The sequence below is a fragment of the Panthera onca genome, chromosome F1, assembly GCF_046562875.1.
Source record: "Panthera onca isolate mPanOnc1 chromosome F1, mPanOnc1 haplotype 2, whole genome shotgun sequence".
Taxonomy (NCBI): Eukaryota; Metazoa; Chordata; class Mammalia; order Carnivora; family Felidae; genus Panthera; species Panthera onca.
This window is the reverse complement of record NC_138355.1, coordinates 34,128,271-34,155,307: the sequence shown is the minus strand read 5'-3', so window position 1 is coordinate 34,155,307 and position 27,037 is coordinate 34,128,271. Positions and strand designations below refer to the sequence as shown.

Here is a 27,037-nt window from a genome sequence, read left to right as displayed (position 1 = left end):
CTTGGGCACATGTGCATAGGTGTGTTAGGAGCAGATTACCATTATAGTTAACAGTCTGGAAATATGGAGGCACGTAGTGTAGTTAGTAAGCCAGAAGGAGGACTAGCATAGCACCAACACGCTCTTCTTTGTTGAGTCTGATACTTTACAGCCTTTGTATTTTTTTTAAAGTTTATTTGAGAGAGAGAGAGAGAGAGAGAGGGCATGTGCAAGAGTAGGGGGAGGGGCAGAGAGAGAATCCCAAGCTGTGGGGCTTGAACACACGAACCGTGAGAGCATGACCCAAGCTGAAACCAAGAGTAGGATGCTCAACCGAATGAACCACCCAGGTGCCCCCAGCCTTTATATTTTTTGACATCTAATCAATGTCTTGCATGGATGTGTGTATTTCCTTCAAAGAGAATCTTTACTCTGTCCCTTAGCAACCAAGTCTCTGTCAAACAACCACCCAGGTCAATTCAACTCAGCAAACACGTATTGACGATCTTATGTCAGGGAATGTATCTGTCCTGAAAATCTAATCTAACTCTTCAACAACATACCTTACCAATTTCTTCTTAAACACCTGATAACGGGTGAGAGTACAGAGCGAGAAGAGCGGGAGCCAGAAAAGAGCTACAGGGAATGTCAGCATCTAATGGGTAGCCAAGGCAAGGGAAACTCTCCAAGGTATAAGGTCACAGATGGGGTGTTATGGGCTGAATGTGTGGCTTCCCCAAACTCCTGCATTGAAGCCCTATCTCCCAATATGTTGGTAATTGGAGACATGGCTTTTGGGAGGGTATGAGGGTTGGATGAGGTCATGAGGATGGGGCCCCATGATGCGATTAGTGTCCTTACAAGAAAAAAAGAGACCAGAGCTCCCTTTCTCTTCCACGTGTGAGGGCACAGTGAGAAGGTGGCTGTCCACAAGCCAGCAAGAGGGTTGTCACCAGGAACCAAACTGGCTGCCACCTTTGTTCTGGACTTTCCAGCCCCTACAACCATGAGAGAGAAGTGCCTGTTGTTTAAGCCAGCCTGTCTACAGGTATTTTGATACAGGAGCCTGAGCTGACTAAGACACTTGGGGAATGGCCAGACAGGGAGGAGAAAATCTGGGTGAAGGTGTGTCAGTCTGTCCTGTGATGGAGGAAACTGAAGGAAGAGGAAGAGCTGAACAGGGCCAAAGGCAATAGATTCAGCAGGCTAAAAGGACATCAGTGGCATCATCTGGCAGGAAGTGATTCACTGCCTTGTAGATGACGAGCACAGTTCTGTTTCAATTGGCCAGTGGTTCTCAACCCTGGTGGCAGGACAGAATCAATCACCTGGGAGCTTTTTATAAATACTAATGCCTGGGCCTCAACTGCAGAGATTCAAAGTTACTTGGTCTGGAGTGGGGCCTGGGTAGTGATTTATTTTTTTAAAAAAACTCCCAAAGTGATTCTAACGTGTAGCCAGGGTTGAGAACTATTGCAACTTCAGTTCAATTGTTAAAAGGAAAAAAAAAGTGCATTCTGGTAGAGCAGATTTGACACATTAACATAACTCTATAGCAGTGAGAGATGTGCTAAGTGCTCCATGGATTAGCTCATTTCATCCTCACAGCAATTATTAACCCTTACAAAATAGGCACACAGCAGAAAACAGGCAGAGAGGGGAATTCGATGAATTTACATGGTTAGTAAGTGTTGGATAAAAACCCACTTCTATCTATGTAATGAAAACTCAATAAAACAAATGTCACTTGCCATGTAAGAAACAGGGGTATATTTCCGATTGAGTGATTCCACTTCCTCCAAGACATGATTATACACAGACATCATTCTCCTCTCATATTCACTGTCAGCATGGGCCGCTCCAGTAGATCCGTATTCCTGGAAACTGAGGTCAAATCAGTATCAATTAATCAACCAAAATAGTCACTACTTCAATGTCTACATGTGTCAGGCACTTTGCACATGTTCTCATTTAATTTGTAAAATAACGACGTAGGCACGGTTGTTCCATTTTACAGGTGGGGGGAAACTGAGGCTTGGAGAGGTTAAGTAATAAGCCTGGAATTCAAACCCAGACCTGACTTCAAATTCTCTAAGTCTAATCACTTTGGTGTTAGGTAGTAGAAAAATGTTTAAACCCTGTCTGTGCCATGAGGGGAAGGAGACCTAAGACATTTGAAAAGGTAATTATCCATAAGTGCCAAATAACCAGTGAGGATCTATAAATAACAGATCAGCACATGGAGGGAGGGGAGGAATGCCACAGAAGAGACAGGTCCTGAGCAAATTAGCGGGCTAGCAGGATGGAGATGTGGAGAGGTGGAAGTGTGGAGGGCATTTGTGGCTGTGGAAACGGCATGGATCCACAGCATGGATGTGAAAGGCACAGGCATGTTCAGGGGAGAGCTAGTATATAGAGCATGCTGGAAAGTTTTACCGAGATTCCTTCTTTCTTCCTCTACTGCCTCAGACCTAAAAGTGTTTTTGAAAGTCTTCCTAAGTGAAAAAAGAAAGCAAACCTTTTGTATTCCAACTAAACTTCAAGGCGGTTATTTGAAAATGCAACATAGGGGGCGCCTGGGTGGCGCAGTCGGTTAAGCGTCCGACTTCAGCCAGGTCACGATCTCGCGGTCCGTGAGTTCGAGCCCCGCGTCAGGCTCTGGGCTGATGGCTCGGAGCCTGGAGCCTGTTTCCGATTCTGTGTCTCCCTCTCTCTCTGCCCCTCCCCCGTTCATGCTCTGTCTCTCTCTGTCCCAAAAATAAAATAAAAAACGTTGAAAAAAAAAAAATTTAAAGAAAATGCAACATAGGTAATTCGGCCACACTGGGCATAACTGTTATTATTTCCTTATTATCCTTTTTAAAAAATGTTTATTTGTTTAGAGAGAAAGTGTGAACATGCAAGTGAGCAGGGGAGGGGCAGAGACAGAGAGAGGTAGAGAATCCCAAGCAGGCTCCACGCTGTCAGCACAGAGCCCAACGTGGGACTCAATGTCACAAACCATGAGATCATGACCTGAGCCAAAACTAAGAGTCAGACACTCAACTCACGGAGCCACCCAGGCGCCCCTCTCTTATTATCCTCTTAACATCAAGTGGTGTGTTAAAGGCATAACTAAAGCACTTCCCTTAGGTACTTTAGACAGGTTATTTCAGTTAACCACCACAACCACTCTAGGAGACAGGCATCACAAGTTACCTATAGTTCATGCATATGCGGCTCAATGTGATGAAATCACATGCACATATTTATACAGCTAGGAGTGAATGACAAGGGATTCATGTTTGTATTGGCCTGGCTCCAAAGCTTTGTTTCCTGCTCTGTACTATATCTTAAGTTCCAATAAGACAAGAACTGAACCTCATTTATAGGACTCTAAGGAAAACTATACACAAAAAGCATAAAGAAACTAAAGTCTTTTACGGAGTTACCTGCTACCAAAAGGGTCTAAATTCAGAATATACTGCTCTACCTCCTACTAAAGCATTCATTTACTTAAGAAATGAACTTCATTAAGATGTAAGTTGAAGGACCTTGGTACCTTTGTCAAAAATCAAATGATTACATATGTGAGTGGTCTCTCCATTCTACCATCAAACAAATATCATATAGTCTTAATTACTATAGCTTCAGAGTAAGACTTGAAATGTTTATTAAGCTCTCCGCTTCAGCTTTTCTCCTTTATTATGCAATATGGTAAATTACACCGTTTGGTCTTCTATTGTTAACCTGGTATTCCTGGGATAAAACCTACTTAGTTCTGATGCATTATCTTTTGGATATTGCTGGATTCAATCTGCACATGTCTTGTTAAAAGTTTTTGTGTCTGTGTTCATGAAAACTGTTATTCCCTTATTATGGCTTTTAATAGCTATAGGACTTGGTCTGGTGTTTTTGATTTCTGGTATCGGTAATTTGTGTTCCTTTACCACTCAGACTAACTGGTTTTATCAGTTTCATTGTCTTTTCAAAGAGCCAGCTTTTGGTTTCATTGATTTTCTCCACTATTTATTTCTAATTCATTTATCAGTGCTCATATTTTTGTTACTTCTTTCCTTCAAATTATTTTGAGTTTAATTTGCTTTCTTTTTGTAGCATCAGATAAGGTAGAAACTTAGATCACTGATTCTAAACTTTTTATGTTATACAAAAACATTTAAAGCTGTCAATTTCCCTCTAGGCTCTGCATTCGCTGCATCCCACAAGTTTTGATATGTGTTCTCATTTTCATCCTGTTTTAACATATTTTCTAATTTTTCTTCTGATTTCTTGACCAGTTAGGTTATTCAGAAGTCTTATTTAATATTTAAATGTGTGGGGATTTTCCGGAGATCGTTTTTGTTAGTCAATTCTAACTTAATTGTCAGATACCATATTCTGTATGATTTCAACGCTTTTAAAAGTTCATTGAGATTTGTTTTCTAGCCCAGTGTATGGTTTATCTCATTAAATGTTCCAAATGCACTTGAAAAGAACATATACGCTGCTTTTGGTACATGTCAATTAGGTCAAGATGATTGATAGTGTTGTTCAAGTCTTCTACATCCTAAGAAATTTTCTGACAAGCTGTTCTTTACTCACAGAGGAAGTGTTGAAAACTTGATAATTGTGGATTTATTTCTCCTTTCAGTTCTGCCAGTTTTTGCTTCATGTTTCTTTGTACATATTTAGAACTATGTCTTCTTGATGGATGGAATCCTTTATTATGATGAAATGTACCTTGTACTGAGGTCTATTTTGTATGATATTAATATGGTCACTTCAGCTTTTAGAGTTTCAGGATATATACTTTTCTGTCCTTATGTTTACTTTTATCTGTGTCTTTATAATGGGTTACTTGTGGTGAGCAGACAGTTGGGTTTGCTTTTGTATTCAGTAGGGTAATCTCTGATTTTATTTAGAGTAAGACTACATTTACTGTAATAACTGGTATGATTGGGTTTATGGCTACCATCTTGTAATTTGTTTTCTACTTTTCCATCTGTTCACGGTTTCTTTTTATCCTGTCTTCCCCATCTTCTTTTGTATTAACTGGGTTTGTTTCTGTTGTTGTTTTTAGTATTTCATTTTACCTCATCTCCTGGCTTGTTTTATTTTTTAGTGGTTGCTCTAGAGTTTATTCGTCCTTAGTTTATCACAAGTTATCTTCAAATAATTTTCTATATGCTACTTCATGTAAAACATAAAAATCATACAGCAATCCCCTCCCTGTCATGTCTTATTTCCTACATTTTACTTCCACATGTTATAAACTCCCATAGTTATTATTGTTTTGAATGATCAACACTTTAAAAAAATGAAAGAAGTCTTTTATATTTAGTGACATATTTACCATTTCCAGTGCCCTTCACTCTGTTTTGTGGCTCTAAGTTTACAGTGGAAATGGTTTCACTTCAGCCTGAAGAACTTAACATTTCTAGTAGTGCACATCTGGTGGTAACAAGTTTTCTCAGATTTTGTCTGAAAAGGCCTTTATTTAGTCTTAATTACTGAAGGGTAATTTTTACTGAATATAGAATACTGGGTTACCTTTTTCACTTTCATAACTTTAACGATGTTCTAATTGTCTTCTGGCTTGCATTATTTCTGATGAGAAATCAGTGGATTTCTGATCTTTCTTCCCTTCTATGCACTCCCTTTCTCCATTTAAATTTTTTCTCTTCATCATTGGTTTTCAGCAATTTGATTACAATGTATGGCTTGTTATGGTTTTCTTTGTTTACCTTACTTGTGGTTTGTTAAGCTTCTTGAATCTGTGGGTTTACATTTTTAATTAAACATTTAAAAACTTCAGCCATTTAAATATTTCCCTTTCCTTCATTCCCCTCTTTCTAGGATTTGTGGTTACATGTATATATTAGTACAAATGATACTGTTCCACAGGCTAGTTTTGACTCTGTTGTTTTTCAGGCTGTTTCTTATTTCACTGTCCGGTCTGGGTAGTTTTTATTGTTACGTCTTCCAAGTTCACTGAACTTTTCTCTTGCAATATCAAATGTACCATTAAACCTAACCCAAAGTTGAATTCTATATCCATCAAAATTATCTTTCAAAAATAAAGGCAAAATCAAGATACTGTATTTTTTAGCTCTAGAAATTCCATTTGGTCCTTTTTACATCTTTAATTTTTCTCCTAATTATGTTATCTTTTACCTTTAAATCTCTGAAAATATTAGTAATAGCTATTCTAGAGTCCAACTCTGTAAATTCCATCATCTGTCATTTGTTGAGTCTTTTTCCTAAATGACTTAATTTTCTCCTGGTTATGTCACATTTTCCTGCTTCCTCTCATGTCTAATAATTCTTGATCTGATGCTACAAGTGTGGATTTTATACTGTTGAACTTTTTATTTTATTGTCTTTAGAGAATGTTAAATTTTGTTTTGGTAGACAGTCAAGTTACTTGTATATAATCCTGATTCATTTAAAGCTTATCTGAAAGACTGCTCTAGACTTAGTTTAGCCCTACTGCTAAGGTGGTGTGACCCTTCTGGTGTTTCTTCTGAATGCTCTCAGTGTTCAATAAGGTCTCTCCATTTGGCTAGGTGGAACTCAAAACATTTCTCAGACATGTGTGAACTCTAGGAATTGTTCAGCTTATAACTTCTGGTCATCATTCTTCCCCCAGTAGTTGTTTTTTGCCTGGCCTTGTGCAGTTTCCCTTACATATGTGTATCTTAGTACACATATGCTAATCTTCAGCCAAAGAATCACAGCCTATGAAATTTCTGGAGCTCTTTCCCTGGAAAGCTGCTTTCTCTCCCCTGTATTCTGTCCTGCAAGTTCTAGCTTCTTCTGGTTCCCTGAGCCCTGATTCCTATCTCTTCAACTAAGCAAGACCACTGTGTTCTGCTGAGTGCTTCCAGGGAAAAGAAAGGAAAGACTATGGTAGGGTTTACCTTATTTGTGTCCCTTCACCAAGGGATGACATTCTTGAATTTCCTATTGTCCAATGTCTGTAAACAGTTAACTGTTTACAGTTTTACATAAAACTTTTATGTTTTATCCAGGTTTTAGTTGTTCGCAGTAAAAGGAAAAGTCCAGTCTATTTATTCTGTCATAGCCAGGAACTGTTCGCTTATCTTTTAGGCAGTAACATAAAGATTAAGTGCAAAGGACTTATTACAAATAAAAAGTCAGAATAGAAAAATGCAATGAACCACCATCTCAAAATATTTCTTCTTGATAATTCTAAAAAGTTGGAATGAGGTAGACAATTCATAATTATAAACATCTACCCTGTCATAATCCATATTTACTGTTATTGGTTCAGGCACTATATTAGGTGCTAGAGATACAAAGCTGAATAGTAAGACAAGATGCCTTCTTCCAAAAAAGCTTCTAGGCTATGAAAAAGATAGACACATTTTTGTAAAAACTACAGTGAAATACCAATGTTATGCCTCCTTTTCTTGAGTTTTTTTTTAAATTAACCTTAAAGTTTATATCCAAGTGAGTTAGCATGTAGGGCAATAATGATTTCAAGAGTAGATTCCAATGATTCATCCCCTATGTATAACACCCAGTGCTCATCCCAACAAGGGTCTTCCTTAATGTCCCTTGCCCCATTTAGCCCATTCCCCCACTCACAACTCCTCTGGCAACCCTCAGTTTGCTCTCCATATTTAAGAGTCTCTTCTGTTTTGTTCCCCCCCCCCCTTTTATATTATTTTTGCTTCCTTTCCTTATTTTCATCTGTTTTGTATCTTAAATTCCACATATCAATGAAGTCATATGATATCTGTCTTTCTCTAATTTTGCTTAGGATAATACCTTCTAGTTCCATCCACGTAGTTGCAAATGGTAAGATTCATTCTTTTTGATTGTCGAGTAATACTCCATTGTATATATATACCATACCTTCTTTACCTATTCATCAGTCGATGGGCATTTGGGCTTTTTCCATACTTTGGCTATTGTCGATAGTGCTGTTATGAACATTAGGGTGCATGTGTCCCTTCAAAACAGCACACCTGTATCCCTTGGATAAATACCTAGTAGAGCAATTGCTGGTAACAGGGTAGTTCTATTTTTAATTTTTTGAGGAACCTCCATACTGATTTCCAGAGTGGCTGTGCCAGTTTGCATTCCCACCAGCAGTGCAAAAGAGGTCCTCTTGAGGTTCTTTTTTAGCTGCAAGTCCTTCTTTACTTGGAAGGCACAGAATATGTAATATCGAGAACAGAAGTTTTAGGAGGAAGCCACTCTTAGCAGTTGTATACTATTGAGAATGAAACCCAAAGAACCCTACTTCAAGGTACAAGCTTTCTTTTCCAACTTTTCCCCGCTATGAAGGGCAGAGGCTAGGAGAACTGGTTTGGAGAGTGAGAGGGGGCGGAGAAGAGTGAGAAAGAGAGTAGCAGCATGAGTAAGCTGGCTGGATAACTCCCTTCACCCCATCCCTGCTGACAGTGCACTCAATCTCTGTTAAAAAGTCAATCACGAGAAAAACATGCCTATCATACCAGTCAACAGTACAATGATATCTGGGTGCTAAGAGGTAAAATGAGTATGGCACAATAAAAAATGGTGTGATGTGAGTCTTGAATCAGCAATTAATTGGCAAAGACTCTGTAAAGTACATGAAAGTGTAAGCACACTTTGAAACTTAAAAGGAAGGGGTTTGTTTTTTTAAAAACAAGCACTGCAGGTCTGAAGGGAAAATGAACACTGGTGAGAACAGGATAAAAGGAAAAATAAGCAAATATTAGTATGTTATGAAAATATTAAAATGGATCAGATGAATGGGGAAAAAGATAGCCAAGCGGCCTAGTCTAGGAGTAGGCAGAATTTTAAGACAGAAGCAAGGACTTTGCTATTGTCCGGAAAGGAAATGGTGAGTGAATGCTTCAGGGTAGAGAAATTTTACCCTGCTTTGTTGATTGTATTCTTTGAGAAAGCTGATCCTGGAATCACAGGCCTTATTAGATTGGAAATTACAGACACCTGAAAATGCACATTCCAAAACAGAATAGTATAATGGGAAAAAAAACAAAAAAACAAACAAAAAAACCAGTGGAACATTCCTGAATAATTAGTTAATGGAAGAGGAGAGAAGAATATTAATGAAGCAAAAATAGGAATATCTTTTTGTTTAGGAAACCAAAGAATAAAAATGTCAAGCTTAATTATATTATTAACCCAGTTTTCCATACCAAAATTTAGTTACAGTATACAAGAAGAAAATATTCAAATTTCAAAGAATTTCTTCTTAGTTATTTTTCCAGGTCAGTGTTTTAAAAATAGGAGGCAGGAGGTAAATAAACAATGGAGTCGGAAAATCCATGTTTTGTCAGTAGCTGTGACCTCAGGTAAATACTGGAGAAGTCCCTGTTCTTTGTTCTTCTGTAAAACCTCTTCCAAAACACTGTTGTGATGACTAGGTAAGATAACATATTTGAAAATGCACTTCAATGTAAACTATTATTAGAAATACCTTGCTGATTCTGGGTCCAAAATGAGGGCTTCTATTGCATGAGATATCAATAAACAGCTCTGCTGCTGTCTGGATGGACGTTAAGGTTATACATGAAAAGAGAGAAATCCACATAGACTTTATATTCTCTGAAGTTCAAGTCGAGATGAGGACCACATTTTAAGTGAGGCAACAATAATGTTATCAAATCAAATAGTTTGGGACTCTATTTTTTCCCCCTTTTATTGTTTATAATAGTGACTCTCACATTCTGTTCCAGGAAGAGTACTTCAGAGGCCGCCTAATGAGGGGTTGGGGTAGGGGGTGGGAACCAAGCAACAGGCCCTGTGATTCAATCACAGAAATGGTTTTCTTCTGCTTAGATGTAGAAGTTTCACTGATAAAAGTTAAAAACAGCAACAACCAAAATGGTCTCTAGATACCCCAGAGGTTCCTAAGCTGGGGCTCAAGGGATCTGTTAACCCTACTGCAACTTTACAAATCTGCTGGGGGGTGTGCATAAATGCATTCTGGAGAGGAGAGGAGAGGATCCACAGCATTCATAAGGTTTTTACTTAGAAACCCAAAAGGCCCAGAACTACTGGTTTATAGGCCCTACAACTTAAAAACAATTTATCTCTGCCCTCCTTTCAAAAAGGGTTTGAGGCTGCTAATAAGAAAATAGGGAAAACCCAAGGAAGGCTTAGGGAACAAAAGGGACAATGAAGATTATGGAATAATAGATCATTAGTAAAGGTGATGGGAACCAGGGTTGTTCACCATGAAGAAAACAGAAGTGATGCAAAAGAGAAAATGGTTTTCTGGTGGGAAAATGTGTTACGTTTTCCGCTGCAGCTCAAGTGAGCACCAAGTATGTGACACTGGGGGACCCGGGTTTTGGATGCTCTTCTTAGCGGTGGAGAAAGGCCACCACTGAGTCACTATTAATTTTTAAAGCCTGGCTGAAGTTAAAAAGTACAACTGTACTGCTCATACTAGATTTCAAAAGAGAAGTTATTAATTATAATAAATTTGTAGGCTTATCTACTATATATTTTTTAGTCAAGCACATCTGAAGCATTAACTCTACATTTAAAAGAATACTTCCAGAGAACAAGAAATAACAAGGTGGTTTAGGATATAGTTCCACATTCCTCAAAGTTGCTGAATCAGCATCAAAAGATGCCTGATAAAGATCCCCATATCGGGAAGCAAGGCTTCGGAATTCTTCCATGGACTGTTTCATCTGAAAAGAAGGAAAAGTATCCATTACCAGAAACAAACATGCTATCATTATTGTATAATAACAGACCACAAAAAAAAAAAAAAAAAAAAAAAAAAACCTCCTCAAACAAACAAACAAATCCAAAAGTAGTTCAACTCTTTTCATTTCCATTCCATTCATTCTTACAAACGTTGTTAAATAAAATTAACAAAGATGGTAAACGTTCAAGGAAGTATAATAATACATATAATACACAGAAACAAAAAACATTGCTTTTTTAGCTTCCAGTTCCACTAAAACAATTAATACAGTTATAAACATGCAGCACCTACTGAGACATCTTCAATCATTTTGCCACTAAAAAAATGTCAGCCTATTTTTGGCAAGACAGATGAGTTAATAAGCATTTGATAGTTAATGTCTTTTAGTCAAACCGCTGATTTCAGAATTTTTCATCTCACAACTAACCTCAAAAACCTCTAAAGTATAAATAAACACTGCACTGAAAATAAAGTTAAGACACACCTGATTGGAGATGCGACCACACCTCTGAAGGTCATTCCCTAAGGTCATGGCAATGGTTGTGGCAATTGCAGGTGGAGGGCTTGTCTTTAGGCTATTGCAAGTACAGATAAGTTGAGAGAAGGCTTGTAGAAGGTCAATCCTGAGTTTTACAAATTCACACTGAAAACTTAAAGGATTCAGTGGTGTACTGGCAGCCTGGGGGGAAAAAGATATATAAGACAAAATAAACATAAGAGCAAGATGGGGCCAGACAAAAAGTATTCGGCACCGTTTGTGCATAAGAGCAGGAGCTCTAACACTGATGGATAAACAAACACCTACATTATAAGAGGAATGATGTAATATTAGAAAGAAAAACTTAGCATACTTAGCATCAGCTCTGAAAAACTGTATGTTTCATCAGCATTCAGGTTCCTTACTTCCTACATTCACAGTCTCTACAGCATGTGGGTTGGTTCGATCATCACCGGTAGGTTATCATTTGAGGGACACTTCAAGGACATTATCATTCTTCCAAAACCCCCTTATCACCACCTTACTTTCTTTTAAAAACAAATTTTTTTTAGGGGCGCCTGGGTGGCTCAGTCGGTTGGGCGTCCGACTTCGGCTCAGGTCATGATCTCGTGGTCCGTGGGTTCGAGCCCCATGTCGGGCTCTGTGCTGACAGCTCAGAGCCTGGAGCCTGTTTCAGATTCTGTGTCTCCCTCTCTCTCTGACCCTCTCCCATTCATGCTCTGTCTCTCTCTGTCTCAAAAATAAATAAATGTTAAAAAAAAATTAAAAAAAAATTTTTTTTAACGTTTATTTATTTCTGACAAATGGAGCAGAAGCAGGGGAGGGGTAAAGAGAGAAGGAGACACAGAATTCCAAGCAGGTTCCATGTTGTCAGCACAGAGCTCGACGTGGGGCTCAAACCCACGAACCGTGAGATCATGACCTGAGCCAAAGTCAGAGGCTTAACCAACTGAGCCACCCCAGGCACCCCACCACCTTCCTACCTTACTAACCTGAAATTCTCATCACTGGAATCATTAATAGGATTTTTAAAAGTTGGGAGGTGAAGGAGGAAAGAAAGATAAGGGCAGAAGAAACATGGTGCTAGACAGTCACTGTTAAAAAAACATGTTGTCTCATAGCTGCATTTTCCCACTGTGAGCCCAGATTAATACTAAAAAGAATTTCTGAGTAGACATGTTTAGAATGCAGAGAGAGGCTAATGGAAGGAAGAACAGTTCAAAACAGACAAATAAGTTTCAACGAAGATGGAGAAATATCAGGGTACTTATCCAGGGTCCTGGATAGTAAAAGCAACATTTGCTATGTAGAGGGGGCAAAAAATGTTAAGTCAAGCCAGAGACTCATTGGCAACGAACCAGGACAACTTTTAACTACTCAGCAACTACTCTAGCAGAGAACTGAGCATGGTGCTTTCAACACAAGGCATACCAAAAATATGCTAAATTAACAATAAATGGAGGCATAGTGAAAATAATTTTCCTCTGATATGACTAGCTTAAAACATGCTGATGCTGTTTGCTCCTTAGATACTACCTCACTTAACACTATCCTTTCAGCAGGAGAGCAACGCATTTGACTTAGGGAAGTCAGGTACAATATTACCATCTAGCCAAGTATCACATATTGACCTTAGTGTACTTCTCTCTACTTTTAACGTCAAATAGTAAGTTTTGTTATTTGGTAGTATTCATATTTTACTCTAGGACTTAGCCACTCCCTAGAACACACACCTGCTCTAGTATCCTTCTTAAATTCCAAGGTCCTTGATGATATTTAAAAGCTACATATAAATAGAGCTCTAGTAGTTAGAGGTAATAATTGTACTCAATATAGTGAATTCTGTGGTTTTCATGCTTTTGGGATGTCTGTTCTAATCATGACACAGCATAGATTAGGAGATCAAACAGATCAGTTCAATTGTTTTTAATTCCTTAGAGATTTAATTTGCTCTTATAAGACCTCCTCTGCTCCTTAAACTACTACCTGCTATTTTTTTTTTTTAATTTTTTTTTTTAACGTTTATTTATTTTTGAGACAGAGAGAGACAGAGCATGAACAGGGGAGGGTCAGAGAGAGGGAGACACAGAATCTGAAACAGGCTCCAGGCTCTGAGCCATCAGCCCAGAGCCCGATGCGGGGCTCGAACTCACAGACCGCGAGATCGTGACCTGAGCTGAAGTCGGACGCTTAACTGAGCCACCCAGGCGCCCCAACTACCTGCTATTTTTAACTTACTGCTTGTCAATAACTTTACAATGGTCAGGAATACAAGTAGGTGTATATGATACTTTTATATAAATACAGACCATCTGACCAGACAAAAAAAACACTGGCAATCTTGTCCCAAAATGCATTATAAAAATGAAAGAGAAGCAAGATGTAGTTACAATGAGGGAGATTTACCGCAATTCTGGATTTATTTTTGAATATTTTATTGATGATATAAGATGGTCACCTTGAAAGTGACTGTGCATCTTGGATTGTGTTAAACTGAAGGAAAGCAATGCTAGATATAACACATGTTCAAAAGAACATAGAAAAGATAGGTTTGTCATAGAGGTCAGAGGCTTTACGGTAAGATCACCCATGAAAGACAGAAAATGTGTAAGAAATAAAACTTAGATTTATAGCAGTATGCATAATGCTAATAAGGAATATAAAGGATATTATTTACTTTTCTTTGTATTGAAACTAAAGCTTAAACAGAAGTTGGGAATCTAAGGTTAACAGGTAAAGCAAAAATTATATGTAACTAATATTACCCTTGCAACTTCCTCAAGGAGGAATGATATTCAGTGAATTCAACACATGCCAATGAAGGAACAACAGACTCAGAGCTCTCCCTACGGCTTACTCTGAGGCATCAGCTAATTGGGAAGAGCTATCCCCACTATTTGGATTGCTATTTTACTTCCCCGTTAAATAACTATTTTTCTCCTTCCTTGCTTTTTTCCCCTTCCTTCTTTCTTTTCCCCTAAACATTTACAGTTAAATCTTTGTTAGGTATGCAAATAACACTACTTAACTGTTGACTTGTAGTACTTACCCAATTTTCTTTTTTTATTTTTAAAGTTTATTTCCTTTGAGAGACAGAGAGACAGAGAGACAGACAGAGAGAGAGAGAGAGAGACAGAGCATGAGTCGGGGAGAGGCAGAGAGGGAGACACAGAATTCAAAGCAGGTTCCGGGCTCCAGCACAAAGCCCTACGCAGGGCTTGAACCCATGAACCGTGAGATCATGACCTGAGCCAGAGTTAGATGCTTAACTGACTGAGCCACCCAGGTGCCCCCCCACCCAATTTTCTAAATGGAGCTACCTAAAGAAACCAACATGGCTTAAAAGAAAGCTATCTGATGAGCCCAGTTAAAAAACAGGGTGTGTGTGTGTATGTGTAAGCCATAATGCAGACTTTGGACCTGGCAACCACCATTGTACTTTTGTTCCTATAAATCCAACTTCTTTACATATCTCGTACAAGTGGAATCACGTATCATGTGTCTTTTTGTGTCTGGCTTATTTTGCTTACTATAAGCTCAGATTTTGAAAGAATAAGCCAAGCATAAAGCAATCATGGCCTAGACTGTTTTAGACCAGGCCTCCTGCTAACAACAGCAGTGAAGACTGGATACAGTATTAAGAACATCTATTTGAAAGCGCTGAAGAGCTTAAGGCAAAAAAGGATTTTGAAGTAAAAAATCATGGAGAGATGGAAAATGCAAGGAGGTGAGACTGACATTTGGTAACATTTTCTCCCTTGAGATATTTGCTAACTTGCAAGCTGCTCCTGAGAGTCGGAGAAGCTGAGCAGAATTGCTGGCAATCTCCTAGGACCAAGGGGGTGCTGGGAAGAACATTTCAGGCTTTTGGCTATAACCTCAAAGGGCTACGCCCCAGGAGTCAGGAGAACCCAAAAATGTACTGGCTCTCTCCAGGACTGAAGCCTAGCTTTGAATCAGTTCAGTCCTTGGTTGGATTAAGGTGATCTTACCCTAACTGCCTGCCAAGGGCAAAGAAAGAGATGTAAGGCTCTGGATGATGTAATTGGATACTTTTTCATCCACAGTGTCCAAAACCAAATAAAAAATTACCTAGCATACAAAAAAGACAAAATTCTCCAAACCAAGAAGCAGAAAAATCAGTCTAAGACACAAGCCACAATGGATCCGGAAAACAGAACATCAGACATGAATTAGTTAAAAGAAAGTAAATGGCAAGACAGAGTCCTGGCAGAGAACTGGAAAATATAAAATAGCCAAATGGAAATTCTGGAACTGAAAAAAAAAAAAACACAACAAATGAAATTAAGGACCTAATGAATAGGTCTGACAGCAGATTAGACACAATGTAAGAATCACTGAATTGGAAGATAGGTCAGAAGAACATACACAGAGCTAAGAATAGAGAGATAAAAAGATGGAAAATGCAGAAGAGAATGTAAGAGAAAAATGAAACATGGTGAAAAGAGTTATTGTAGGTATCTGGAGTCCTAAATGAAAGAGAAAGGGACAGAAGCTATAGCTGAAGAGACAACGGCCAAATGTTTGAAAATGATCAAAGTCATCAAGCCATAAATTCAAGAAACACTATGAACCCCAAAAAGCATTTATACTGGTAAGAGTCTGAGCTGGAAACCACCATGGGAAACTTTTGGTGGTATTTATTAAAGCTGAATCTCAGTATATCTTATGACACAGCACTACCATTCAGAAGAAATGCACACGTCTACCAAAAGATGTACATTAGAATATTCATATCAAATTACTCTTAATAGTCCCAAACTGGAAATAATCCAAATGTTCCCCAGTGATATCAAAGATAAACAAATTGCTTTAACAGTCACCAAAAGAATATCACAGAGCAATGAAAATGAATGAATTACCACAATGTGTAAAAACAATAAAATGAATGAATAAACATAAAGCTGAGCAAAACAAGCTACAAAGGTAAAGGAAGCATGAACTGGGGAAAAAAATTTTAAAACAAAAACCATAAAGGAAGAAAGACCAATAACTTAGACCATTAAGTCTTAGACTACTAAGAACTACTGTTCATCAAAAGATAGAAAGTGGGGAATAAAAGCTACAAAATAAGATATTTGCAACTCGTATCACCTATAAAAAAACTAGTATCCAGAACATATAAGGAACTCTGACAAATCAATAAGATAACCAGCCTGCTAGGAAAATGAACAAAAAACTTCAACTTTCACTTCTGTGAAACATCTTTTCTCTCTCTCTCTCTCTCTCTCTCTTTCTCACACACACACACACACACACACACACACACACACGCATGCACGCACGCACGTGTGAGCGCGTGCACACACACACACACACACAAAATACAAGTGGCCAAATATGAAACAAATGTTCAATTGTTTCAAGAAAATAGAAAGGTAACTACTGAATGGGAGAAAAGATGTGCAAATCCTATATCTGACAAGGGGCTAATATCCAAAATATATAAAGAATTCTTATTAACCCAATAACAAAACAAAACAAAACAAAACAAAACAAAACAAAACAATCTGATTACAAAATTAGTAGATCTGACTAGACATTTTTCCAAAGAAGACATAAAGATGGCCAAGAGGTACATGAAAAGATGCTCATCATCACTAATCATCAGGGAAATGCAAATCAAAACCACAAGATATCACTTCATATCTGTTAGAATAACCATCATCAAAAAGATAAGAAATAAATATTATCAAGGATGTGGAGAGAAGGAAACTCTGATATACTGTTAGTGGGAATGTAAACTGGTGTTAGCCACTATGGAAAACGGTATGGAAGGTTTCTCAAAAAACTAAAAACAGAACTACCATATAATCCAGCAATTCCACATCTGGGTATTCATCTGAAGAAAACAAAAACATTATCTCATATATGCACCCCCATGTTCATTACAGCATTATTTACAATAGATATGGCAACAACCCAAACGTCCATCAACAGATGAATGGATACAGGAAATGTGGTGCATATATATAATGGAATATTATTCAGTCATAAAAAAGTGAAATTTTGCCATCTGCAATAACACCGGTGGACCATGAGGGCATTATGCTAAGTGAAATCAGTCAGACAAAGACCAATGTTGTATGATCTCATTTATATGTGGAATACAAAACAAAAAACAAACAAAAAAACCCCAAGCTCATAAATACAGGGAATAGATTTGTGGTTGCCAGAGGTGGGGAGGTGGGGTGGGGGGGTGGTAGGTAGGTGGGTGAAATGGGTGAAGGGGGTCAAAAGTATAAACTCCCAGGTATAAAATAAATAAATCATGGGGATATTGTGTATAGTATGGTGAGTATAGTTAATAATACTGTATTGCATGTTTGAAAGGTGCTAAGAGAGTAGATCTTAAGTTGTCAGCACGAGAAAAATTTTTATAACTATGTATGCTGATGATGGATATTAACTAACTACACTTACTGTAGTGATCATCTTACAATATATACAAATATTGAATCATTGTGTTATATACCTGAAACCAGTATGTTACATGTCATTTATAGCTAATAAATAAGAAAATAAGTAAGTAAAATGTTTAATTGAATTAATGACTTGAGAAATGTCAATCAGAACTTCTAGAATATACCAAGTCAGGAGAACAATGCAGAGCAACAGAACTCTTATACCCTGCTGGGAGGACTAGAAGTTTGTAAACCACTGTAGAGAGGCTCCTGGTATTAGTTAGTCAGTTGAAGGTACACATAACCTTGCCATTATCCTCCTAGGAAATATATCAGAGCAGTATTTCTTAGCAGAGGCAGGAGTGTCCTGGGCATTTCAGGATTAAAGCCAGTAGCAGTCCCCCTTACCCTATGACAAAGAGAAACATCCCCACACACTTTGGAGCAGGGGACAGATACACCGCTTCGATTGAGGTCTACTGCCCCAGAAGAGGGTTTTCAACCTCAGTGTACCAGCCACATTTTGAACCAAGTAATTCTTTGTTGAGGGGACTTGTCCTGTGGATTGTTGGATGTTTAGCAGCATCTCTGGCCTGTGCTCGCTATAAATGCCAGAAATACCATGACAAATCACGATGACCAAAAATGTCTCTAGACATTGCCAAATGTCCTCTGGAAGGATGAAATCATCCCCAACTGAGAATGACTGTCCTAGAGAAAGCTTTACATAGGTGTATCGAAAGACATGTACAAGCATGTTCACAGCAGTACTGTTATACTAGCAAAAAATTGGAAAAATGAAAATTTCTATCAACACTAGAAGGGGCAAATATTCATATGATATAAGAATATACAGCAGTAAAACTGACCTAGAGCTTCACACGACAAGATGAATAAATCTTAAGAACATCATCTAGATGGGGGAGCCTGGGTGGCTCAGTCTGTTGAGCATCCAGCTCTTGATTTCAGCTCAGGTCACGATCTCATGGTACATGGGATCAAGGCCCGAGCCAGGCTCTGTGCTGACAGCGCGAAGCCTGCTTGGGCTTCTCTCAACCTCTCACTCTGCCCCTCATGCACACTGTCCCTTGCACACACTCTCTCTCTCTCAAAATCAATAAAACTTTAAAAAAAAAAAAAAAAGAACATAATTTAGATAAAGCAAGTTGAATACAAATATGTAGGATTCCTTTTTATATAAAATTCAAAAACAACATAAAATGGTACCTTGTCTAGAATTATAAAAAAGCACATTAAAATTATAAAGAAGGGCGAGGGAACGGTACACACAAGATGCAGGATGGTGGTTACCTTTGTAGGGTAGGAAATGGTCTGCAAACATGGAGGAATATGCATGAATTTTAGAAGCTATGGTAATGTCCCATTTCCTGAAGATGACAGGTATACTTGGATATTTGTTACATTTTTATATACCCTCTACAATGCATATGGAGATGTTATACATATTCACTCTTTTAAAATAGATAAAGTTAACAATCCACCATCGTAGGCAGAATGCTAAGATGGCTCCTCTGGTTCATATCCCTTGGTATCCACATCTTCAGTAATCTCTGAGTGTGAATGAAACCTGTTACTTGTTTCTAACTAATGCAATATGACAAAGGTGATGAATTGGGGGGATGTAATTTAGATCCTTAATGAAGTTACTTTGTATCAATCAAAAGAGAGATTCGTATATTCTAGATGGATCTCCCCTAATCAGGTGAGCCCATTAAAAGACAGTCTTGAAGGTGAGAGATCTTCCTGCTGGACTTGAAGCTTCCACAGATTCTACAGCTGTGAGGAAATGAATTCTGCAAACATGAGTTCTGAAGAGAACCCTGCGCTTCCTTGAGCCTCAGACAAGACTGGCCCTGGCAGACACCATGACTGCAACCAGGTCAATATGAGCCGAGGACCCAGCTAAGCCATGTCTGGATTTCTGGCTCATGGACACAGTGAAATAATAAATGAGTGTTGTCTTAAGTCACTAAATTTGTGGTGATTTGTTACACAGCACAGAAAACTAAAATACTTTTTACAATTTTTATTCTTAAGTAGCAAGATAACTGTATCATTAATCACTGTGTTGGGAAATTAGCTACCCAGCGTCGCTGTAGGGTCCCCGTAAGCACAGAATGTTGAGCTTCTCTTGTTTAGTTTGGCTGAAGGAGGTAATTCACAGAGCTGTACAATCTCACATCAGCTCATTCACGTGGCAGGAGTAGAAGGGCGTCTGTGCTCATATCTTCTCAGTTACAAAGATGCAAAGCTAGTATCAAATCCACACTTGCCCAATGAATGATAAAAATAAAATCTTTACAAAAACCCTGATGGTATAGTACAGTAAGAAATGTGGAAAGTTCCAAATGACTGTAAGGATCATACTGCTTTCTTCTCTAACCTGTTATCAAGAAGAGAATCATTTCCTGATTTTTTTTTTTTTTAACCTCAAAGCAGCGTCTGGCACATAGTAAGTGCTTATGGTCTGTTGAATAAAAGAACTCCATTTCAAAAGGAGATGATGTGAGGCCCAATAACCTGCCTTAGGTCATAATATGTTAACGGCAGAGCGGAGATGAAGACAGGGGCTTTCTGTCTGTCAACTGAGTACTTTCTGTCTATGTCAGAATTCAATCCTTAATTACTGCCAAGCCTCATTAAATACACATACCACACAAATCATTAAAAGACTATTAAATATTCAACAGGATTTTCATAATATTAATTCTGTCTGCTTCACTGTTCTCTGAGCTTCTTTCACGGATGGAACCATTTTCTGTGCTGAATAAACAAGCCCCATGTGAACTAGAAAATGAAATAATTTTACTGATCGCAACCAATAACCATACCTTTTGATTTTCTGAGGCATTTATTAGCCTGATATAGGTAACAACACTCTTTTCCTGGAATAATCAAGAGGAAAGAATCACAGTAGTCCCTGCTACTGGGAGCACCATGAGCCAGAGAGAAGCCATTTGTGTGTTCCTGTTTTTAAAACAGCTGCTGATTAATCCTAGCTAAAAAAGAAATTATACTTCAAAAGATATGTACCACAAGAGTCTGAATATTCTGTCTCTTTTGTGACATCTGTTTACTCTTTATTCTACTTCGGAGCATCTCTTTTGGGATGGCCCACCATTAAGAATAGTTTAGATTATGTGATAAACATATGTAAACAGGTACCAAAAGTTTTATGGTTCCATGTAAATATATACAATCTTAAAAGTTGGGTGACAATACTTACAAATTGTCTAATTTTGATTATATAAACTCTTTACTCTTGAGGGGAAAAAAATCTTTGCATTAATACAGAACACGCTCCTCTTGGATATAGGTTCTTACTTTGGAATACGACTCATTTCAAGGAAATGTAAGAAATGTTAATGGTCTGCCCTTCCTGCAACCCCTTTACTCTCCTGGCAGAGAAAACAAAAAACAGTAGCTGGCTGACTATTAATTTGAATAGGAGGATATCACAAAGGGGTAAAAAATGGGACGCTAGCATCCTTGATAATTCCTTCTTTGTCTACAAAGTAAGAAACTCTAGTTTCTTAGTGAGCAGCTTCCAGGCATGAAATAGGGGGCAGGGAGTTACATGTGATGGCTGGTACTGAGCCAGTACGTCTTATTACTAGGAGTCTAGAGAGGAAATACCTATCTCCATGTGTCCTTTCTGCATGGATTCAGTAATCCTTCTTCTCTGTGGTACCTAGTACTTGGCAAAAACAAAATGATAAACTTCCATCAACTTATGAATATTAAAAAGTGGGGGAGGGGTTAAGGATTTACTACCACGTCCTATTTATTGTTTTAATATTGCTAAATCTATTTATCAGCAGATTTTTCAAGGTAGTTAGAACAGAATAACCCAAAAAGAAAAGGGAGACCATTCTCACACGAATCAAGTTATCACCACCAAAGGAGAATTAAGAGTACTTACTGTTAAGGAAGCAATCCCTTTGTGGTAGAATTTTAAAGACTCAGCAATGCAAGAAAGTGCTGAACTATAGTTCTCCTCTTGCAACCCGGTGAGGCACTGTTCTGCATGTGAGAACTCCTTCAGACTATTCAGCCAGAAGTAGAAATGTTCTGAGGCAACCTGAGTCAGCAAACTCTGATAAAGCTCTCTGGCCATGTCATGGTTACCCTAAAAAGGGGGGGGGGGGGGGTGTGCACATGATGAGATTCTTACACTTGAATTAGGTAGTGAGGCAGCTAAAAGACTAACTCAAACCTTGGATAAGTTTTAACAATCATTCTTCACATTATATAATTCTTTGAGACTCAGTCTAAGTCTTTCTTCAGAGAAAATATGCTGAGCTGCTTTTATATAACAGAATGCCTGAAGTTCTTTTCTAAAACAGTTCCAAAGAGAAAATAAATGGAATGAACTATAACTCACATCTAGAATTTTAGTTCAAACTATAGAAAGTATGAACACCTACTGTATGTCATTCTGTATGAGCTAGTTAGTGCAGTGGGGAGGTGGGGTGTGAACTCCAGGAAGTTCCCTGAAGTGATTATTAGCAGCACCGCGAATGCCTCTCGAAATGACCGAGGGAGGGGAGCTGTTGGGGGGAACGTGAGCTCGGTATCCTGCAGTGCCTGGATGCTTGGGGGTATTGACTACAACAAAGAATTGTTCTCTCGATAGAGCTCCTCCCCACATTTGAGAAACACCGTAAAATGAGAACATGTGTTACAGTATCTAGGATAACACTTCTCAAACTTGCTCTCTGGTCTTATCCCCAAAGGATTTCTATACTGTCCAAGCTCTATATTTCTCTCAAACAAAATAAAAATTGTTAGGCTTTTCATATGGCCGAGAAGGGAACAGCCTACTAAAACGTGCCCCTATCTCCAAATAAGAATGACAAGGTTGGAGAGAGAGAAGGAAGAAAGATCTGGTGTACTGATGATGGAGGATGGAAGTGGTGGGTGGGAGGCAGCTGTGGTTATGAGAATACAGGGCAAAATGAAGTGGCTGAAACTCTTCAGCCAAAAAGAGTTCATATTTTTGGAATTCCCGTGGAACTTTCCCCATCACAACACACGAGAAAAGTTATAAACTAGGTCCTTTCCATTATCATCTTTCAATCCCGTGACTAAAACATACTTCCATATTTACTTTCCATCTTGACTAGGGGTGACAATCACACAATCAAAGGTTTGTAACCTGTCACTTTCACCAACCCAGTTCACACAGAAGGATAACACGTACCATTCTGGATGCCTGTCTGGCAATTCGGTAAACAGTCCATCCATTGGAGACACTTTCGAGCTGCTGCTTAATTACTGCCTTTACTTCAGCGGATAGTGCTTTCTGACTTGCTACGAATATCACAGTGGCCAAACTCACCTAACGTTGAGAAAGAAGTAAGAAAAATAAGGAAGAAAACATGTAATTCTATCCAATGTCATAGATAACTTTAACCAAAAGGGAGAAGAATTAGAACCCATCAAAAAAGAACAAAATTTGTTTTCCTTTGACATTTATTAATTTTCCACTTCGAAGTCATTAAGCAATTTATCCCACTGCTCAGAGTATTGTTTGTAATAGCAAATAATCAGAAACAATGCCCATAAATACGGATTAGGAGATTATGATATCACACAGTGAAATACCATATAGTAGTGAAAGGGGTAAACCAGAGATACCCTTATCTATTAGATGGCTCCCACCAAACAGGCAAAGAGACAACATGCAAAAGATTTCATGTAGCAAGATAACCTTTATATAAAGTTAAAAATATGAAAAGAATATTGTTTATTACTTAGGATATATACCAAGGTAGTAAATGTATAACATGCATGGGAACGATGAACACCAAATGCAGGACAGTGGTTAGCTCTGGGAGAAGGAAGAAGATACTATTAGGGAGGTACATAGGGAAGTACAATTCAACTGTACTGGTAAGATTTTTTTTCTTAAGCTAGGTGACGGATGCAAATGTTTTCATATTATTCCTTATGCTTTAATATTATGTTTCATAATTTAAAACTGTCTCACAGTAGTACTAACAAAAAAGGGACAAAGAACATTAGTTGAAAATGCTGCTTCAATAAAAAATAAACTTGGCTAACTGTGTCTTAGTATTCTGAAGCTGATATATACAAAGGTCCACATAAGCTGGGATAACTGTATGATGTCATTCCCATGGCTACTGCCACTTGGTCATCAAGGGTAACTTTTCCTGGTAGGAATGAAATGGGGGTAATCTTTTACACAATTTTCCCCGGAGGATTAAATATAAAATGAGCTTGAGTAAGAAATCTCATTACACTTTTCTCCAAGCCCTAAATTCAGATGACCACAATATGAAGCGGCCAACTTAAGGCTTACATCTCATTTATGCTTATTTAGAGCGAAGCCTACTCTCAGCCCTGGAGAACTTCCAACTACACGTTATTATATAGCTTCCCTGTCTTCTGTTCCTAAGCATGCACCTTTCCCAACCCCAGGACTATACTGAAACCTAAACAGGATTCTAAACAGCTACAGAGGTCCTGAATTGGAAAAGAGGAATTTGAGCTAATTTATGGTCACTGTTATCATTACGTCCTTAACTTACATTTTTGAAAGTACAAAATAGGGTTTAGTTCATTACTGCTTTGCATTAGAAAGGAAAAAAAATTATTTTCACTTTGAAATAAAACAAAAATATCAGACTGGAGGCTTGGCTACACTAAGCAACTTGACAGGGCTTGGGAAGAATGCGGTTTTAGATTTGAACTAAACAGAGCTTTGTAAATCAAAAGTGGAAATAGTCAAAAGCTCACAGTTCCAATTCTGTTCTGACTTCAGCAGACTCTTGGTCTTACATAATTAATCTAAGTAGAGTCAAACAGTAACGCTGACTTCCTAAAGTAATTCCCACTACACCAGATCTATTCATCCCTGGCAGTTTCAAAAGGTGGCTCTTTACCAGAAGTTCCTGTTGCTTGTCTGTGGCTGACCGTCCGATCACCTTGTAGAGCTCCATGAGGTCCCCGAGCATTCCGTCGCCCAGCACTGGCAGCTGCATGGCAATGGCTGCCAGGCAATGGCACATCAGGATCCGCGCGGCATCCTGAGCACTGTGCAGCTGGGTCAACAAGGTCTCAACCACTGACTGGCTAAGATGAGGCCTGCCCTTGGCTAGCTTCACCATACAATTCAGAGCAATCTGCACATTGAATAGAAGATGGACCAGTTACATGCTGAAGGTATTAACTGAAGCTTTAAAGAAAAGAACTTCGTACAAGTGATTAGGAAATATCAAGGAAAAGGTTTTCTGTGGGCATAACATTTTCCTGCCTAAGAAACACACGGCATACTGAATCTTATTATCAGGATCTGAAAGTGAGCCATGTTTAAATGAGAGTAAGTCGGGACTGTATATTAACCACTCATTTCAATGTAGGCCTATTTAAAAAAAAGACTTGAGATGAAAATCACAACAAGGAAGAGGCCATATACATGCCAAATGGGATATCACCATGCTGCACTTTCGTTACTTTTCAAATACTGCTTCTGAAGTATGGTTTGTAAACTTCCCTATACCAGCATCACCCAGGATGCTAACGAAAATACAGATTTCCGAACCCCACCTGTCCCAAACTTAATAGATTAACTTTTTTTAGTATTTGGGTTACTAGGAGTTTAAAGTTCAAAAAAGGTGTCCTAAATGACACTGAGGCACACTGAAGTGGGAAGAGACTTCTAATTTTCTTTCTTTCTTACTTCTAACCTGAAATCCAAAAATCAATTGGCTTTAGAACTTCCATTCGGTCCAGTTAATGGCATCGACTAATATCCCAGCCACCAAAACCAGAAACCAGAAGTCCTCTCATTTTTATGTAGCCAAATGACTGCTACATTTAGTCATTTCCATTTTCGCCAAATCTTCAATATCCACCTCCTTTCCATTCTCTCTACCACAACGTAAATCTCTTCCTAATTTCCATCTCTTGAAAGCATGGGCCCATTAACCCACCTTCACACTACAACCATGTAGCTTTCAGTACGTGTTAGGAAGACACAATGAGGTCTTCAGAACCAGACAGGTCCAAAGTTGAAGATCAGCCTGCCCTTGACCAGCTAGGTATCTTTCAACAAGTTATTTTATCTTTATGAATCTTAATTTCCTCGTGAGCATTAAAGAGGGACAAATTTCACTAGATTGGTTTTTTGTAAAGAAAAAAATATATATACAAGTTGTCAAAGTATGGCACATAGCAGACATATTTAAATAACAATAATAACTACAACAAATGTTACAGCATGTCCATTACTTTAGAAATTTTAATATTCCCTCAACTACCTTGAGAATCAAGACAAAGTTCCTTGGCATCAGGTCTGGTAACCTGCTTGACAGAGCAGATCTTCCAGATCTCCTAATTGTGTCATGTAGCCACAGGGGGCTATTCACCCATCTTCCAACATGAGAGGCAGATTGCTGTTTTCATAACTTCTATAACAGTCATCACTTGGATTCAAATGATCTTTCCTCAATACCGAAATTCTACCCCATCTTTCAAGGTTTAACTCACAAGACAGCTACTCGTTCAAATCTTCCCTAACATCCTTAGTTCAACTGAATCACTCTTAACTCTGTCCTCTCATTAGAACTGCACTTTGATTCGTACTACCAGGGAACTTAGTGCATTCTGTTTGGTATTATTGTCCCTTAGATAAATGTCAGTGTGTTCTAGATGGGGAACTCCTCTAATACAGAGACCTTTCTTGACCATCTATGTATGTCCCATGGTGCTGAGGCCAGTGTTTTATTGACACCTACAACTGGTAAGAAAAGGATTTGGTTTGTTTTCTTTCTCTCTTTTTTAAAACTTTTATGTAAATGTATTGTGGCTCCAAAGGGATTCTGGGGATGAATCATTTGCCAAACACATTTTTATTTAACTAATATCTTCACTGTTCATCACTGTGACATACCTTTTCTTAACATTCTAAACTAAGTTATGACTTACTTCGAACTGAATCATAACTTAGACAAGCTATCATTCTTATATTCTCTAATATCTACCTAATAGCCTTTTACTTCTATCAGCCCCACCTTTCTTAATTTTGTACCATCACAAATTGTATTTCATATTTCACTCCAATAAGAGTAGGCTCATTTCACATCTTAAAAGCCTTAAAAATCTCCAGTGTCATAATAAATTTTAAATATCTCTTTTAAAATCTCTTATCAGTGTTACCTCAGATTATAAACTTCTGTAAGTACAGGGGCTCTGCCTATTTAATTTTGCCTTATGTTGCCTAGGACCTTCATATGTATTTGCTTCAACTAAATAAACACTGTCAACTGAAGGCAAAATAGGCCAAAGTTTGGGTTTTTACTTTGTCTATTCTTTGGAATAACAATGGTCAAAGCGATAATTTTGAAAGTGAAGATCAAGGGCAAATTGTGTGTTTAAGCCAGAGATGACAAACTACTGCCCTTTGGC

General features: G+C 38.2%; 1 protein-coding gene across 1 annotated transcript in view; it reads right to left on the bottom strand.

Moving 5' to 3' along the window:
* Positions 1 to 27,037, bottom strand: part of INTS7 (integrator complex subunit 7) — a 91,106-nt gene that overhangs the window by 6,972 nt on the left and 57,097 nt on the right. The window contains exons 11-17 of the mRNA XM_081791893.1: positions 24,514 to 24,753; positions 22,809 to 22,946; positions 21,528 to 21,734; positions 11,145 to 11,339; positions 10,510 to 10,640; positions 9,416 to 9,484; positions 1,731 to 1,863 (exon numbers count right to left, since the gene is read on the bottom strand). Coding sequence (XP_081648019.1) covers positions 1,731 to 1,863; positions 9,416 to 9,484; positions 10,510 to 10,640; positions 11,145 to 11,339; positions 21,528 to 21,734; positions 22,809 to 22,946; positions 24,514 to 24,753 — 1,113 coding nt within the window. The remainder of the gene's footprint in view (positions 1 to 1,730; positions 1,864 to 9,415; positions 9,485 to 10,509; positions 10,641 to 11,144; positions 11,340 to 21,527; positions 21,735 to 22,808; positions 22,947 to 24,513; positions 24,754 to 27,037) is intronic.